This window comes from Eschrichtius robustus, chromosome 3 (genome assembly GCF_028021215.1).
Source record: "Eschrichtius robustus isolate mEscRob2 chromosome 3, mEscRob2.pri, whole genome shotgun sequence".
NCBI classification, from domain to species: Eukaryota; Metazoa; Chordata; class Mammalia; order Artiodactyla; family Eschrichtiidae; genus Eschrichtius; species Eschrichtius robustus.
This window is the reverse complement of record NC_090826.1, coordinates 74179642-74196764: the sequence shown is the minus strand read 5'-3', so window position 1 is coordinate 74196764 and position 17123 is coordinate 74179642. Positions and strand designations below refer to the sequence as shown.

At 38.2% G+C, this 17123-nt stretch overlaps 1 protein-coding gene across 2 annotated transcripts in view; it reads right to left on the bottom strand.

Moving 5' to 3' along the window:
* The window catches only part of SAMD13 (sterile alpha motif domain containing 13), a 46867-nt gene extending 30438 nt beyond the window's left edge, over positions 1-16429 (bottom strand). Inside the window, exons 1-2 of one of the 2 annotated variants that reach the window (XM_068538042.1) lie at positions 16420-16429; positions 11589-11673 (exon numbers count right to left, since the gene is read on the bottom strand). In XM_068538042.1, coding sequence (XP_068394143.1) covers positions 11589-11673; positions 16420-16429 — 95 coding nt within the window. Of the gene's footprint in view, positions 1-11588; positions 11674-12179; positions 12247-16419 lie in introns of those variants that run through there. The other variant, XM_068538043.1, reaches the window with a different exon arrangement.
* Between the last annotated feature and the right edge of the window lie 694 nt (positions 16430-17123).

Here is a 17123-nt window from a genome sequence, read left to right as displayed (position 1 = left end):
CTCTAACATGGGAAAGGAAACAGTCACCAAAGTCCAGGAAGTGCAGAGAGTCCCATACAGGATAAACCCAAGGAGAAACATGCCCAGACACATGTTAATCAAACCAATAAAAACTAAATACAAAGAAAATATTTTAAAAGCAGCAGGGAAAAGCAACAAATAACATAAAAGGGAATCCCTGTAAGGTTATCAGCTGATGTTTCAGCAGAAACTCTGCAGGCCAGAAGGGAATGTCAGGATATATTTAAAGTGATGAAAGCGAAAAACCTACAACCAAGATTACTCTACCCAGCAAGGATCTCATTCAGATTTGACAGAGAAATCAAAAGTTTTACAGACAAGCAAAAGCTAAGAGAATTCAGAACCACCAAACCAGCTTTAAAACAAACGCTAAAGGAACTTCTCTAGGTGGGAAACACAAGAGAAGAAAAAGACCTACAAAAACAAACCCAAAACAATTAAGGAAATAGTAATAGGAACATACATATCGCTAATTACCTTAAATGTAAATGGATTAAATGCTCCAACCAAAAGACACAGACTGGCTGAATGGATACAAAAAGACCCATATATATGCTGCCTATAAGAGACCCACTTCAGACCTAGGGACACATACAGACTAAAAGTGAGGGGATGGAAAAAGATATTCCATGCAAATGGAAATCAAAAGAAAGCTGGAGTAGCAATACTCACATCAGACAAAATAGACTTTAAAATAAAGACTATTACAAGAGACAAAGAAGGACACTACATAATGATCAAGGGATCAATCCAAGAAGAAGATATAACAATTGTAAATATTTATGCACCCAACATAGGAGCACCTCAATACGTAAGGCAAATGCTAACAGCCATAAAAGGGGAAATCGACAGTAACACAATAATAGTTGGGTGCTTTAACACACCACTTACACCAATGGACAGATCATCCAGACAGAAAATTAATAAGGAAATGCAAGCCTTCAATGAGACATTAGACCAGATAGACTTAATTGATATTTATAAGACATTCCATTTGAAAGCAGCAAAATACACTTTCTTCTCAGAACATTCTCCAGGATAGATCACATCTTGGGTCACAAATCAAGCCTCAGTAAACCTAAGAAAATTGAAATTGTGTCAAGCATCTTTTCTGACCACAGTGCTATGAGAATAGAAATCAATTAAAGGAAAAAAACTGTAAAAAACGCAAACACATGGAGGCTAAACACTATGCTACTAAATAACTAAGAGATCACTGAAGAAATCAAAGAGGAAATTAAAAAATACATACAAACAAATGACAATGAAAACACGACGACCGAAAACCTATGGAAGGCAGCAAAAGCAGTTCTAAGAGGCAAGTTTATAGCAATAAAATCCTGCCTCAAGACACAAGAAAAATCTCAAATAAACAACCTAAACTTACACCTAAAGCAACTAGAGAAACAAGAACAAAAAAACCCCTAAAGTTAGTAGAAGAAAAGAAATCATAAAGATCAGAGCAGAAATAAATGAAATAGAAATGAAGAAAACAATAGCAAAGATCAATGAAACTAAAAGCTGGTTCTGGTTCTTTGAGAAGATAAACAAAATCGATAAATCTTTAGTCATAATCATCAAGAAAAAAAGGGAGAGGACTCAAATCAATAAAATTAGAAATGAAAAAGGACAGATTACAACTGATACTGCAGAAATACAAAGGATCATGAGAGACTACTACAAGCAACTCTATGCCAATAAAATGGCAACCTGGAAGAAATGGACAAATTCTTAGAAAAGCACAACCTTCCAAGACTGAACTGGGAAGAAATAGAAAACATGAACAGACCAATCACAAATAATAAAATTGAACTGTGATTAAAAATCTTCCAACAAACAAAAGTCCAGGACCAGATGGCTTCACAGGTGAATTTTATCAAACATTTAGAGAAAAGCTAACACCTATCCTTCTCAAACTCTTCCAAAATATTGCAGAGGGAGGAACACTCCCAAGCTCATTCTACGAGGCCACCATCACCCTGATACCAAAACCAGACAAAGACATCACAGAAAAAGAAAATTACAGGTCAATATCACGGATGAACATAGATGCAAAATCCTCAACAAAATATTAGCAAACCAAAACCAACAACACATTAAAGGATCATACACCATGATCAAGTGGGATTTATCCCAGGGATGCAAGGATTCTTCAATACATGCAAATCAATCAATGTGATACACCATATTAACAAACTGAAGAATAAAAACCATATGGTCATCTGAGTAGATGCAGAAAAATCTTTTGACAAAATTTAACACCCATTTATGATAAAAACTCTCCAGAAAGTGGGCATAGAGGGAACCTACCTCAACATAATAAAGGCCATATATGACAAACCCACAGCCAACATCGTTCTCAATAGTGAAAAACTGAAACCATTTCCTCTAAGATCAGGAACAAGCCAAGGTTGCCCACTCTCACCACTATTATTCAACATAGTTTTGGAATTTTTAGCCACGGCAATCAGAGAAGAAAAAGAAATAAAAGGAATCCAAATCGGAAAAGAAGGAAAACTGTCACTGTTTGCAGATGACATGATACTATACATAGAGAATCCTAAAGACGCTACCAGAAAACTACTAGAGCTAATCAATGAATTTAGTAAAGTTGCAGGATACAAAATAAATGCACAGAAATCTCTTTCATTCCTATACACTAACTATGCAAGATCAGAAAGAGAAATGAAGGAAACAATCCCATTTACCATCACATTCAAAAGAATAAAAAACCTAGGAATAAACCTACCTAAGGAGGCAAAAGACCTGTATGCTGAAAACTATAAGATACTGATGAAAGAAATCAAGGACGACACAAACAGATAGAGAGATATACCATGTTCTTGGATTGGAAGAATCAATATTGTGCCCTATCAAATTACCAATGACATTTTTCACAGAACTAGAACAAAATATTTTACAATTTGTATAGAAACACAAAAGACTCCGAATGGCCAAAGCAGCCTTGAGAAAGAAAAATGAAGCTGGGGGAATCAGGCTCCCAGATTTCAGACTATACTACAAAGCTACAGTAATCAAGACAGTATGGTACTGGCACAAAAACAGAAATAGAGATCAAAGGAACAGGATGGAAAGACCAGAGATAAACCCACGTACCTATGGTCAACTAATCTATGACAAAGGAGACAAGAATATACAGTGGAGAAAAGGCAGTCTCTTTAATAAGTGGTGCTGGGAAAACTGGATAGCTACATGTAAAAGAATGAAATTAGAACACTCCCTAACACCATACAGAAAAATAAACTCAAAATGGACTGAAGACCTAAATGTAAGGCCAGACACTATGAAACTCTGAGAGGAAAACATAGGCAGAACATTCTTTGACATAAATTGCAGCAAGATCGTTTTTGACTCACCTCATAGAGTAATGAAAATAAAAACAAAAATAACAAATGGGTCCTAATGGAACTGAAAAGCTTTTGCACAGCCAAGGAAACCATAAACAAGACCAAAAGACAACCCTCAGATTGGGAGAAAATATTTGCAAATGACGCAACTGACAAAGGATTCATCTCCAAAATATACAAACAGCCCATGCAGCTCAATATCAAAAAAACAAACAACCCAATCCAAAAATGGGCAGAAGACCTAAATAGACATTTCTCCAGAGAAGACATACAGATGGCCAACAAACACATGAAAAGATGCTCAATATCACTAATTATTAGAGAAATGCAAATCAAAACTACAATAAGGTATCAACCCACACCAGTCAGAATGGCCATCATTAAAAAATCTACAAACAATAAATGCTGGAGAGGGTGTGGAGAAAAGGGAACCGTCTTACACTGTTGGTGGGAATGTAAATTGACAAAGCCACTATGGAGAACAGTATGGACGTTCTTAAAAAACTAAAACTAGAACTACTATATGATCCAGCAATCCCACTACTGGGCATATATCCAGAGAAAACCATAATTGAAAAAGACACATACATCCAAATGTTCATTGCAGCACTATTTACAATAGCCAGGACATGGAAGCAACCCAGGTGTCCATCAACAGAGGAATGGTTAAAGAAGATGTGGTACATATATAGAATGGAATATTACTCAGTCATAAAAAGGAATGAAATTGTGTTATTTCCAGAGACCTGGGTGGACCTAGAGACTGTCATTCAGAGTGAGGTCAGAAAGAGAAAAACAAGTATAGTATATTCATGCATATATGTGGAATCTAGAAAAATGGTTTAGATTATCTTATTTGCAAAGGAGAAATAAAGACACAGTTGTAGAGAACGAGTGTATGGAATACCAAGAGGGAAGGGGGTGGTGGGATGAATTGGCACACTGGGATTGACATATATACCCCACTAAGTATAAAATAGGTAACTAATGAGAACCTACTGTATAGCATAGGGAACTCTACTAAGTGTCTTGTGGTGACCTAAATGGCAAGGAAGTCCAAAAAACAGGGGATATATGTATACGTATGGCTGATTCACTTTGCCGTATAGCAGAAACTGACACAGCAGTGTAAAGCAACTATACTCCAATAAAAATAAAACAAAGTAAAATAATGAAAAGGAGGCATACTACTGATGCAGAATCAAAAGGAGATGCAGAAACTGGCAGTAGAACCAGAACAGTAAAGAAAAAGGAGCCTGGCTGAAAGTATGTTGGAAATTTCATGATAAACAGCAATTGCAATTTGTTGGAGCAGAGCAAAAGGAAAAAAGCTATTTGTTTGCTGTGTAAAAAATGGACAATATTAAGGGACATTTTTAGCAAAGACATAGGGAACTTGATAACTTGCTTCTCAACAGTCAAAAAGAATTGATGACATTAGTCACCTGTAATCAAAATTAAATGTACAGTGAAACATCTTGAAGTGATTTTAAACAGAATCTGAGCTGATTCTGTATCTGTATGATACTCATGTTCAGTCTTCTAAAGCAGATTCCTGAAAAGTGTCATGGATACCATTGTTAAATCATTCAGTAAATATTTGCAAATGCTATGGATCAATGCCAGACAATGGAACTCTTAAAAGAAATAGAACACAATACATTTAATATCTGTGTTCTTTGCCTGTACTTGTTGGTTAAGTCATGGAAGAAATATACAAAGATTTATTGTATTGCTAAGTCCAATTCAAGATTTCATTAAAACAAAAAAATGCTTCTCAAATATTCAATAATTAAAGACAAAAAAATACTTAAAGACAAAAAAATGGCAGAGTAATTTATATTTTCTCATTGATATCAGACTACATGTAAATGAGCTTAATTTGAAGCTCCTAAAAAAAAAGGAAATGCTGATTTGTAACCTAGCTAACCTAGCTAAACAGGCACAAAATTTCGTGTTAAAACTGAAACTTTTCAGAGTACAATACAATGAAATTAATTTTACACATTTTCTAACATAAATCAATTTTAAAAAAAAATTGAAGAATGCTTTGCTGACATTGATAAATTTATAGTTGCTTATAAATTTATGCAATACCTTTTTGAATTTAATGTTAAAAATATGACTTAAGTATCAGTAAATTTATTTAACTTGGACAGAGATAGTTTTGAAACTGATATGTTATTGCTTCAAAGTCAAATCAAATCTTCTAAAAAAAAGAACCAGTTGTGTTAATGTACATGCATATATTAAGAGAAAATAATTTTTTGGTACGTGATTAATGTATTGGGACTTTTAGGTATGTTTGGAATTATTAGGGTATGCGATTCTGCTTTTTCGATTGCAAATTTTATGAAATCTAATAGAGATCAAGCATTTCTGATAAAAATTTGGCATCCAAATTGAGACATACTCTAAGTATAAAATACATAGTGGATTTATAAAATTTAGCACCAAAAATGTAAACTATCTCATTCATAATATGCTATATTGATTACAGTTCAAAATGATAACATCTTGGGTATTTTCAGTCAAATATAAAATGTACTAAAATTAATTTCATCTGTTTAAATATGACCACTAGAAAATTTTAAATTACATACATGGCTCAAATATCATTTCTACTGAGCAGCACTTGTATATATCCAGAAACGGAATTGCTGTGTTATAAAATATTTTATGGTTCTACACTTGAAAATAATGCCAAATTGTTTTCCAGAGTCTCTGGATTATCAGCATCAACATCACCAGAGAACATGTTAAAAGGCAAATTCCCAGGCTGAATCAGAAACTCTGGAGATGTGGCCCAGCAATCTGTATTTCCAAGTGACACAAACTCAAGTTTGAGAAATCACTGGCCTAGTACTTAGAGCAGACTTTAAAATACTCTGTACTTAGAAGAAATATGCCATTTTGGAAAGGAAGTCCTGTCTTTGTTATGGTCATATTTTTGAATGTTTGCAACATCTACAAATCTTGGAGACAAAAATAGGCTTCTATAGCCTCCTGGTAGTGAGAGCCATGCCTTTGGTGAAAGTGACTGAAAGCCACCTTTAAACAACCTAGTCACCCTAGTGCAGAAGAAAGGACTCAGGCTTCAGAACCTGAATACCAACACCAGCACTTCTTAGCTGTGAACTCTTAAAAGGTCTTTTGGAGCTTTGGTATTCTCCACTATAAAGTGGGAATTATAGCACATACCTCAAAATATGGTTGTGAGGATTAACAAAGCTCACACAAAGTGCTAGTCACAGAAAAGGGACACCATAAATAGTAGCCTTATAAAACTAAAGCTCTGATCAGGAGCATGTGGCCAGTGAATAAGAGCCATTATCCTAGGCTTCTTTGGAAATGACCCTTTGTGAAGTACATTCCCTAGTAAAGCAACTATATTTTCCATACCTGGAAAACAAAATGGAAGCAACTGTGAGCCCCAATTTGGGCAGATCTCAGAAAGAGCCTTAAGACTCTATGTTTTAGGAATTCTGTATTATAATCGAACTCTACCCTGCCCAACAGGTTAGCTGATAGCCACTTGGCTATATAAATTAACTGGAACTTCTATTTCTGATCAAGATGGAGTAACGGGGCCCAGATTTACCCTTCTGCCTAAAACAACTAAAAAAATAGACAAGATATGTGAGAATGGCACTCAAGGCATTGTACATAGGCAATAAAGAACAGTGATCCCTGAGGGATGGGAAACAAGCAAGGTAAGCCGTATCCACTTACTGCCTGAAGAGGTATTTTAGGCTGTGCCCGGGAAAGAGTTCTAGAGAGGAGAGAGCTACACAGAGAGAACTCTGGAGAGGTGTAGAGGCTTCCCGTCAAGTGCTCAGCGGAGTACTAATTATCACATACACATGAGGAAAGAGGCTGGGGAAAGAACCACGGAAAAGAGACAACAATCCTTAGAGATCACACAGAGATGGGAATGGTGCCTGTTTCCATCTGCCAGAGAGGAAAATCTCATCATTCAGGAGCATTGGTTAGAGTACAAAGATGGGTCTTACTTCAATAAAAGGGGAAAAATACCCTTAGATTAAACACAGCTCTGGTCCTGCACAACAATGCTTAAAAGAATCAAATTGTTTGTTTCCAAGTAATTTAGGCACATCCCAGGACAAAGATCAGGAATATTTATAGGAATACAAAAATATCCAACACCCAACAAAGTAAAATTCACAATGCCTGACTTATAATAAAAAATTACCAGGCATGCAAAGAAGCAGAAAAATATGACCCATAATGAAGAGAAAAGCCAATCAACTGAAACTGACTGAGAAATGATAGAATTAGTAGACAAGGACGTTGAAACAATTATTATGACTATATTTCATATGTTCAGAAGCCAGAGGGAAGAACATGTTAAGTGAAGACATGGAAGATATAAAAAAAAGACCAAGTTGAACTTCTAGAGATGAAAACTACATAGTCTGAAATGAAAAATGCATTGGGTGGGATTAACAAGAGATTATATATTTCAGAAGAAAAGATTAGTGAACTTGAAGGGGAGGCAGTAGAAACTATCCAAAATGAAACACAGAAAAAGGACTGGAAAAAAATTAACAGGGCATCAGTGAATTGTGGGGCAATATCAAGTGATTAAATAAACCTATAACTGGAGTCCCCAAAGGAGAAGTGGAGGGGGACTAAAAAAAATTTGAAAAATAATGGTTGAAAACTTCTAAACTTGATGAAAACTAAGTCCACAAATCCAAAACACAAAACAAACTTCAAACACAAGAAAGATGAAGAAAACTACATGGAGTCTCATAATCAAATTGCTCAAAAATAAACGATAAAGAGAAAATTTTAAAAGCAGACAGAAAAGAAAGACACATTTATACAGAAGAACAAAGACAAGAAAAAGAGTAAATGTTTTCTCTTAACATCAGGAACAAAATTAGGATGTCTAATCTCACCACTTCTATTCAGCTTTTTACTGGAGGTCTTATTCAGTGCAATAAGGTAGGAAAAAGAAATGAAAGGCATCCACACTGGGAAGGAAAAAGTAAAACTGTCTTTACTCACAAGACATAACTGTCTATGTTAAATATCTGATAGAATCTATGAAAAAGCCACTAGAAGTAATAAGTGAGTTTAGCAAGGTTGTAGGATACAAGGTCAATATAAAAAAAAAATCAATTGTATTTCTATATACTACAACAAACAACTGGAAATTTAAATTTAAAAAGCACTACCATTAATAATAGCATAAAAATATGAAACATGTAGGGATATAGACAAAAGATGTGTAAGACCTGCACACTGAAAACTATAAAACATTGCGAGAGAAATTAAAGAAGACCTAAGTTAACAGAGAAAAATGCTATGTTAATGAGTTGGAAAACGTGATATTGCTAAGATGTCAATTCTCCTTAAATTGATCTATAATTCAATGCAATGCCAATCAAATCACCAGCAGGCATCTTTCTGGTAGAAATTGACAAGCTGATTCTAAAATTTATATGGAAATTCAGAGGACTAGGAGTGCCAAAACTAGCTCCAAAAAGAACAAGTTGGATGGCTAATACTACCTGATTTCAAGATTTATTATAAAGCTATAGTTATCCAAACAGTGTTGTATTGGCATAAATATATACAAAAATATCATTTGAATAAAATAGAGTCCAGAAATAGATCTACACATATATGATCAATTATTTTTCAACAAAGTTGCAGAGACAATTCAACAAATGGTGCTGGAACAACTGGATATCCACAGGCAAAAAACACAACCACCATGACCACCACCAAAAGAAAGACTTTAATCCTTATCCCACACCATGCACAAAAATTAACTCAAAAATCATAGTCCCAAATCTAAGAAAACATAAGAGAAAATCTTTGTGACCTTGGGTGAGGCAAATATTTCTTAGATATGACACCAAAAGCACTATCCATAAAATAAAAAATTTATAAACTGGACTTCATCAAAATTTAAAACTTCTGCTCTTTGAAAGGCACTGTAGAGAGAATGAAAAAAAAAAACCAAATCACACACCACAAGAAAATATTTTCAAATCATGTATATGATAAAGGACTTGTATCCAGAATACATAAAAGCTCTACATAATAATATATTAAAAAACCAGCCCAATAAGAAATGGGCAAAAGATTTGAACAGTACTTAAGAAGATCTATGGATAAAATAAGCACGTGAAAAAATGCTCAATATCATCTGTCATTAGGGAAATGATAATTAAAACCACACCTAGTGAAATAAAGAGCAGTGATCACACCAAGTTCCTGAGCATATAGAACAACCAGAATGCTCACACTGCTGGTGGGAATGTAAAATGGGACAACTAGTTCGGAAAACAGTTTGGCAATTTCTTACAAAGTTTAACATACACCTACCACACAGCCCAGCCACTTCATTCCCAGAGATTTATCCAAGAGAAATGAGTATGTCCACACATAGACCTGTACACAAGTGACCAAAGCGGCTTTAATTGTAATCCCTAAAAAAATGGAAACGACCCAAATGTCCAGCGACAAGTGGGTGGATAAACAGTGAACAAAGTATTGTATATCCATACAATAAAATACTACTCAGTAATAAAAAGCAACAAACTATTGATACACACTATAACATGAATAAATCCCAAATTAATTATTCTGGGTGAAAGAAATCAGACCCATTCCCTCCCCCCAAAAAAGTACATTATGAATAATTCCATTTATATAAAAATCTAGAAAAAGTAAACTAATTTACAGTGATAGCTTATCAGTGGTTGCCTGGGGATATGAGGGAAGGGAAGGGCAGGAAGGAGAAATTACAAAGGTTTATGAGGAACCTTTGTGGGTGATAGATATGTTTATGCTAATTTTGGTAATGGTTTCATGGCTGTATACAAATGTCAAAACTTATCAAATTTTATACTTTAAACACATGCAGTTTATTATATGTCAGTTATATTTCAATGAAGCTGTCAACTTTTAAAGTTGATTTAAACTGAGTAAAATTAAAAGTTCAGTTCATCAGTTACACTAGTCACATTTCAAGTTTTTAATTGCCACGTGCAGGCCATGGCTATCATTGTGGACAGTACAAGTGTAGGACATTTTCATCACCACTCAGAGTACTATTCGAAGCAGCTGATCTAACTAACACATTAAAAAACATCTGTTTCTTTCATTCTTCCTCCATCTACTTACCCCAAACTTCAGAACTGGGAATAAGCATGGTAGCATGGCACTGATATATAAATTACGGGAGAAGTTTTAAAAGCAGATTTTATTAAGTTTAGTGTAAGTTTAATGTAAAATACACCTTCTATTCATAAACATATATAGCACACTATTTCCTCACTTAGGTATCACAGCTTCTATGGATTACATTTAATTAGTTTCTTCCAAAGCTCAAGTTGAAGGCAATTTTAAACTAACTGACATGGGAAAAATGAAACAGACAGCACCGTCTCGGAACATACTTTTTCCTTGTAAGCAAAATGGTTATAGCTAAAATGTAACTCCTAAAAGAGAATATACATTTTTTTCATATACTTACAGATATTTTATGAGTTAGTCTGAAATATGTAGCGTGTTTCAGAATACGCTACATAATGCAACTAAATTTTCTTATTTAAAAGAATCAAGCATATAACTCACAATAAATATAAACACAAGTTTCAACTATAAGAACAGATGTAAAAAGAGAAGACTATGGTATATATGGAAATGTTTCACATTCAAGTTCATAAAATTAGGACAGAGAAGTCGTTAAACTTAGTATTCTTACAGACACTTTTTTCCTTCTCTCCCTATAGCTTTCAGTTTTGAGAGGGGTGATTTTATTAAAAAAGACTCAAGCTCTCTTTTCTGTTTCCTCCTACCACCACCCCACCCCTCCGTGTAGCCTGTGGACTTGGGAGGCAGAGTCTATGTTTGCTCTGTGTTTTTGTTTCAGTATACAGAACTCAAGGCTGGAATCTTCAACCTGCCCTGTTCCAAAGGCTGATACACTAAACCTTGATGCACAGTTTGATGTCTGAGTCACCTCTGTCTTAGAAATGGATACAGAAAAAGGCAGTTGGGGCTGGAGGGAGAGGGGAGGCTGGTGGCCAGTGTAGACCAATCAACCAAGACAACCCCCAAACAGTGTATTGTAGTCGATAAGCAAGAAGTATAAAAATAGAACCCAAGTCCCTCTGTTGTTTGTAGAAGCAGAACTCACAAGCCAGTTTCACTTACTTTTTTACACCGACAGAGCCATTTTCCTTGTTTTCCATGTCAACAGATAGCATGGGGAGGCTGCAGGGTTCCTTTACTTCAGCAACTAATCAATAAGGGAGAAAAGCTTGTGTTTAATTCTTAGAAAGTGAGAGAAGAATATATATTCTGAATCGGAAACATAATGGTCCCTTTTACAGCCTCACACCAGTTCACGTATGTTTGCTTACATCTCTAGTTCCCTCAGAGACTGGAGAGACGTGATTAAACCTAAAGAACTGGAGGAGATGTATTGGGGTGCTTTCATCTGTACTGGCACTCCCTGCCTTGACAATAAGCATTTGCAAATGAAATTGAATCCTCGTTCAAAACAAGTGCTGTGTGAACTGGCACAGCTTCCTCCGGGTGCCAAGCTCTCACTTAAGACATTGCAACTTATAAATGAGTCAAAGTCGAGAAAAACAATCCCCCTTTTCCTCCCCTTCCCACCACGGGCTATGATTTCTTCTTTTCTTACTGTATTTGTTTTTCTGTCCACTCCCACTGCTCCTCTATTTTTTCATTGCGATGCAAAAGAGCACTTAAAGCTTTCGTCAGCAAGTATTCCCCTACCTCACATATTCTCAATGAAAACCTCAAAAACCTGTCTGTGAGATGGCCACGCTGTGGTGAATCTGGAAGCTCACAAAAACGTCAGATAGCCCTTAGCACAGAAAGGTGGTGCTGGTGTGTGTGTGTGTGTGTGTGTGTGTGTGTGTGTGTGTAAGAGAGGGTAGGCAACTCGTTAGATTTATATAAAAATCATCAAAACATTCAAGGAGATATAGTAGCATCCATCACTTTGTCTTTTTGTTTAGTAGGAAGAGGACTGAAAAAATAAAATCCCTCCACAATTAATATGCAATTAGCAAGATGAAAAATCTATGAACGAAACTGCTGGAAAAAAAAAAAAAAACTAGTTCTGAAACATGCTTGTTCTTCTGCAGCTGAAGCCATAAATTAAATACATTTCCTCTCAAATCACTTTATACTTCGGCACTCCTTCCCCTAGGGATTACTCTGACATGACAAGTGCATCATTTAGTATATTCACAAGATTTTATCACTGTTAGAGAAGTAGATGATTAACAAATAATACTGTAAGGGTGGGATTATCTTCACTGCTGATACATACACGCGCACGCACACACACACACACACACAAACTTCCAGTCGCTAAACCACTTAGATCATCCATAGAGAAATCCAACATTTAAGATACATATAGATATTAACATACATCCACACACCGTTACAGAGTAGACAGAAGATAGCGCTGCTTGCTCCATGCCAAAAGAATGATTTCACTTCAGTTGGAAACTGTTACACATTCACCATTTTCTAAGCATCTCAGAAACAAAACAAAACAAAACACTCACAATGATACTCTGCAACACCACACTACATTGTCTTATTATTATTATTATTTTCTTTTTCTTGTGGAAGAGTAAAAAGAAAACCTACCTAGAAGCAACTAAAACATGTCATTTTTTATAGGCTTATCAAGAACAGCCAAAGAAACCCCAATGTTTTCTTTCACAAAGTAGGCTGGCAAAGGAATTCAATAAGGAGGTACAATTTGACACAGTGAAATAAAACCAGGCTGGCTCTCAGCCAACATGACGTTAGGAATCACACACAAGCTGCACCAACTGCCTTCTGGTTCATGGCTGACTTTTTAAAGCTACAGTGTGCCTGTTCACTTTTGCTAACTACCTTCAGCACAATTAGTGGAAGTGAATGAATCATGAGTCTCCAAACTGCAGAATTCTCCCTGCACCTGTCTTGTTCAAAGAAAAACAAGCTATATCAAGAGCCTCTTATTTTCTCCCTCCCCTTCATTGTTTCTGCATCATATGTCTTTGCTGCTGTTCTGAGCATGAATGCCATGTGTCAAACTATTTCTTTTTCTTTCCTGTAGGAGAAAAGAGAAAATAAGACAAAGCCTGGTGCTTATGCGCTATACCCAGTGAACACCCAGAAGCTGCAGTCCTGTTACCCTTTCTTCCTAGTTGAGACTCGCCAACAAAGTTTCCAGGGCTGGCTTTTAAGTAATCTCTTTGTGTGAATAAGGCAAGCACTGCCCAGCTGAAAATCCTTTTATTTCATTATGCAGGAAGTAACATATTTCAGAGAGGATGCAAAGTAGATGACCAGATCTCCTGAGAACGCCCACATTCTTTAATTTTGGCGTTCATCCTACCAGATGTAGTCAGCAAAAAATTCAAAATAAAACAAACCTTATTCTACAAAACAAAAACAATTAGTCTGGGAGGTTTCATTTTAACTGTTTATCCCAGTTGCATAAAAAGCATAATTCAACAGATTCAACACTTATTTTCTATGAGCACCTGGTACTATATTAGTTACATACGAAAAAGAAGATCTTATGCCAGCCCCCAAATTCGTAGTATCTTCCACCACCATCCTAGGTCCCAGTTCTGGTAAGTGGGAGATGGAGTGGGGGCTGGGCATGATCTTTCGATTAAGTTACCCCGGTCAACCTCACAGTTCTCTTGCTTGCTTGGCTGGCAACTAGTGCTCAAGGGAAACATTCCCATTCCACAAATGTGCTGTACATACACTAGAAACATAAATGGTTGTCAGTGAAATAAACACCAATCAATATTTGCACACTTTTAGGTCAAGATGTCAACAAAACCTCTCAAGGTAGGGCAGAGAATTACAGGTTCTGAAGAAGGATCCTAGAAAAAGTCATCTGCTGCTGTAATAGTGTGTAGACTTCAGGCAGAATTGAGGAGAAAGCTGCTGGTCTCCCTTTTCTTTAGTACTTTTTAAGGGTACTAGAAGATCAGCAACTATAATCCAAATTTGCAACCTGAATTTCAAAGTCAATTTTTTCCCCTTACTTATTGCAGAAATTATATTAGAAATTTTCAAGTTCTTGAAAGATCATCGCTGAGAAAAATTTCAAGGGCTCTCTCTGCCCATCTTTGCCATTACCCCCTTGAAAGAGCAAATAATAATAATTTAGGAAAGAATTCTAAATGTTCTTATATGTTTGAGTACCAGTTTTTGAGCACGGCTCAAACAGGTGGGGTCTTTTTGTTTGTTTCACCACCACTGATCAAAATGATGAACTCTTCTGGAGATAGAGCACTCTTTCACCAACAGATTCCATAATGCTTTTGGGCTTGATCTGAAATTTCTCAACTGTTTTCCAACTAAATTCAAACGGAAGGGCGCTGGGCTGTGAGTCCTGAGCGCAAGGGATAGAGAAGAGGGTGTCCTGACAGCACTGTCATGCCACTGCTCAGAAAAAAATCAGGTTCAGCACGCCACTCTTGAAAGGAAAGAGGCAAAGAAAATGTAGTTATACTGACTCTTCCTTAGACACACTCACAGGAGAAAGGATTCTGTGAAGTTTCTCCAGGAATTTCTTCCTACATATAGAAAAGGACATCCCTTCCTGTCTTGCCTGCTGTGATCAAAAGTTTGCCTGTTACACGAGGGTATGGGTTTCAGGAGGTGTTGTGAAAAATCAATCCCATTTTATACAAAATGAGCCACAAATTCCAACAAAAGGAGGTTTCACTCATCAGCTAGTTTCTAACTTTGGAATAAACTGACATTTGTGGGTATAAGTATATATACTAGTATTCAACCACTTCCTCTTTACTCCCTCCACCAAACTGATATTAACCCTCTTCTCTGCTAATAAAAATTACGTGTATTTGTGTGCAGTGTGGTGTCTGGTTGTGTGTGGTGCATAGCATAAAGGCAGTGTGTGTGATGAGTGTTATGTGTACGCTGTGTAATATGTGCGTGTTTGTGATGTGTGTAGTGTGTGGTATTTGTGTGTTGGCAGAATGTGTAGTGTGCACGGTGTTTGTGTGTATGTGTGTGTGTAGTGTGTAAGCGTAAAGTGAGAGATACACATGCAAACGACAAGACCTTCTGATCCAGGATATCATGGAATGTGCTAAAATAACTTCGGAGATCCTCGTGCTAGGATTCTGGAGCAGAACTTTCGGGGACACTTGGGAATGGGCTCAGATAGCAGGGGAGATGGGTCAGAAAGGACGGGAAACTGGCGCCTCGATCTGCTGCTTTTATTGATCCGCACTCATCCCCCAGAGGCCCAGTGCCCTCCCCCAGGAACCTCCCGCCGGCCTTGTCTCCAGGAGTGGGCCCGCAGGCGCATCCAGCCCGCGTCGCAGAGCGCAGACCTGGGTGCACAGGGCTGCAGAAGTAATCTCGAGAAGCCGCCCGAGGGCACGGCCGAGCTCAACGGGTCCCCAAGGGCATCTCAAGGAAAACTAAGGAGGGCCTGGAGAGGGGGCGGTGGGGGCAGAACAGAGGGCAGCAGAGGAGATGCCAGAGAGCCTCTTGGACCAGCCGGTCCCGTCCGATAGCCAAACGACTCGCTTGTGGCACTGGTGACAGAGGGGAAAGTTTCTGGCTAAGACTTTCAAGAAGAAACCGTTCGTCCTTGAGACTGGGGGCTCCCCGGGGGAGCTCGTCTTTGGAAAGGGAGTAGGGGGGTGTGGCGCTCGCTGCGCGCCCAGCCGAGCCGTGCCACCTCCCGGTCCCATCCTGCGAGCTCTGCCCCGCAGCCCCCGGTGAGCCGCAGCTCTCCGCGGAGCCGGGCACGCTTCTGCCCCCAGTTCCACTCCAGGGTGACAGATTCCACGCTCGGGGGTGCAACAAGCTGCAGGAACACCGGACACACAGCAGAGACGAGGGAGGGCAGGGCGGTTTTTATTGTGGCTTTCTTCGTTTCCTTCCATCCTGGAGAGGGGGGAAGACGGGCGCGTTCCAAGCGCGCTCGCAGCACGAGCGGATCACTTACCTCCCCGCATGGCCGGCGCCGGGAGGCTTTACCCCGCACAGAGCTCGCCGGCCGCCACGCGCCCAGCCCCAGTGCAGCCGGCCGGGCGCGCGGGGCACGCCGGGACTTGTAGTCTCCGCGGGCGGGGTAGGGGTCCAAGGGCTGGGGCGGCTCGGAAGCCGAGAGGCCCGGAAGGGAAGGGACGAGGCCGGGGCGTTGAGAAGGTAAGGGAGGACATTTGCAAGAACTTAAAACTTCCTGGGAGCTGGAGGTGGGAAACACTCCTAGAGAGACTTTTAAATTGGGGGTCTTCAGGCTAATACCATTTTTTCTTCCCGTCTGACTCGCACGTGGCAACTCTGATGAAGTTTTTAGCTGGGTTTTGGCAGTTATGACAAGTAGAGATTTCCCGGCCGAGCCCATATTGTTTAGGGCCTTACTCTGCCTTCACCCCGAACACACACGTGGCATTCTCTGCTTGGAACACCTATTCTGTGGCTCACTCAGTTGAAGCCCTGGGCATGCAAAGGGAGAGTGAATAATTGCACCTTACGTTTGTAGAGCACTCTGCAGTTTACAAAGCACTTTTTATGTACTTGGTTCATTATATTAGAACCATAGGATTTTAAAACCCAGGGATTTTACCAGAGTGATTTTGCTTGTCCCAGTGATTTCGGATGGGGAACTACTGGAATGTAGTTGGTAGGGCCAAAGACACTAGACAT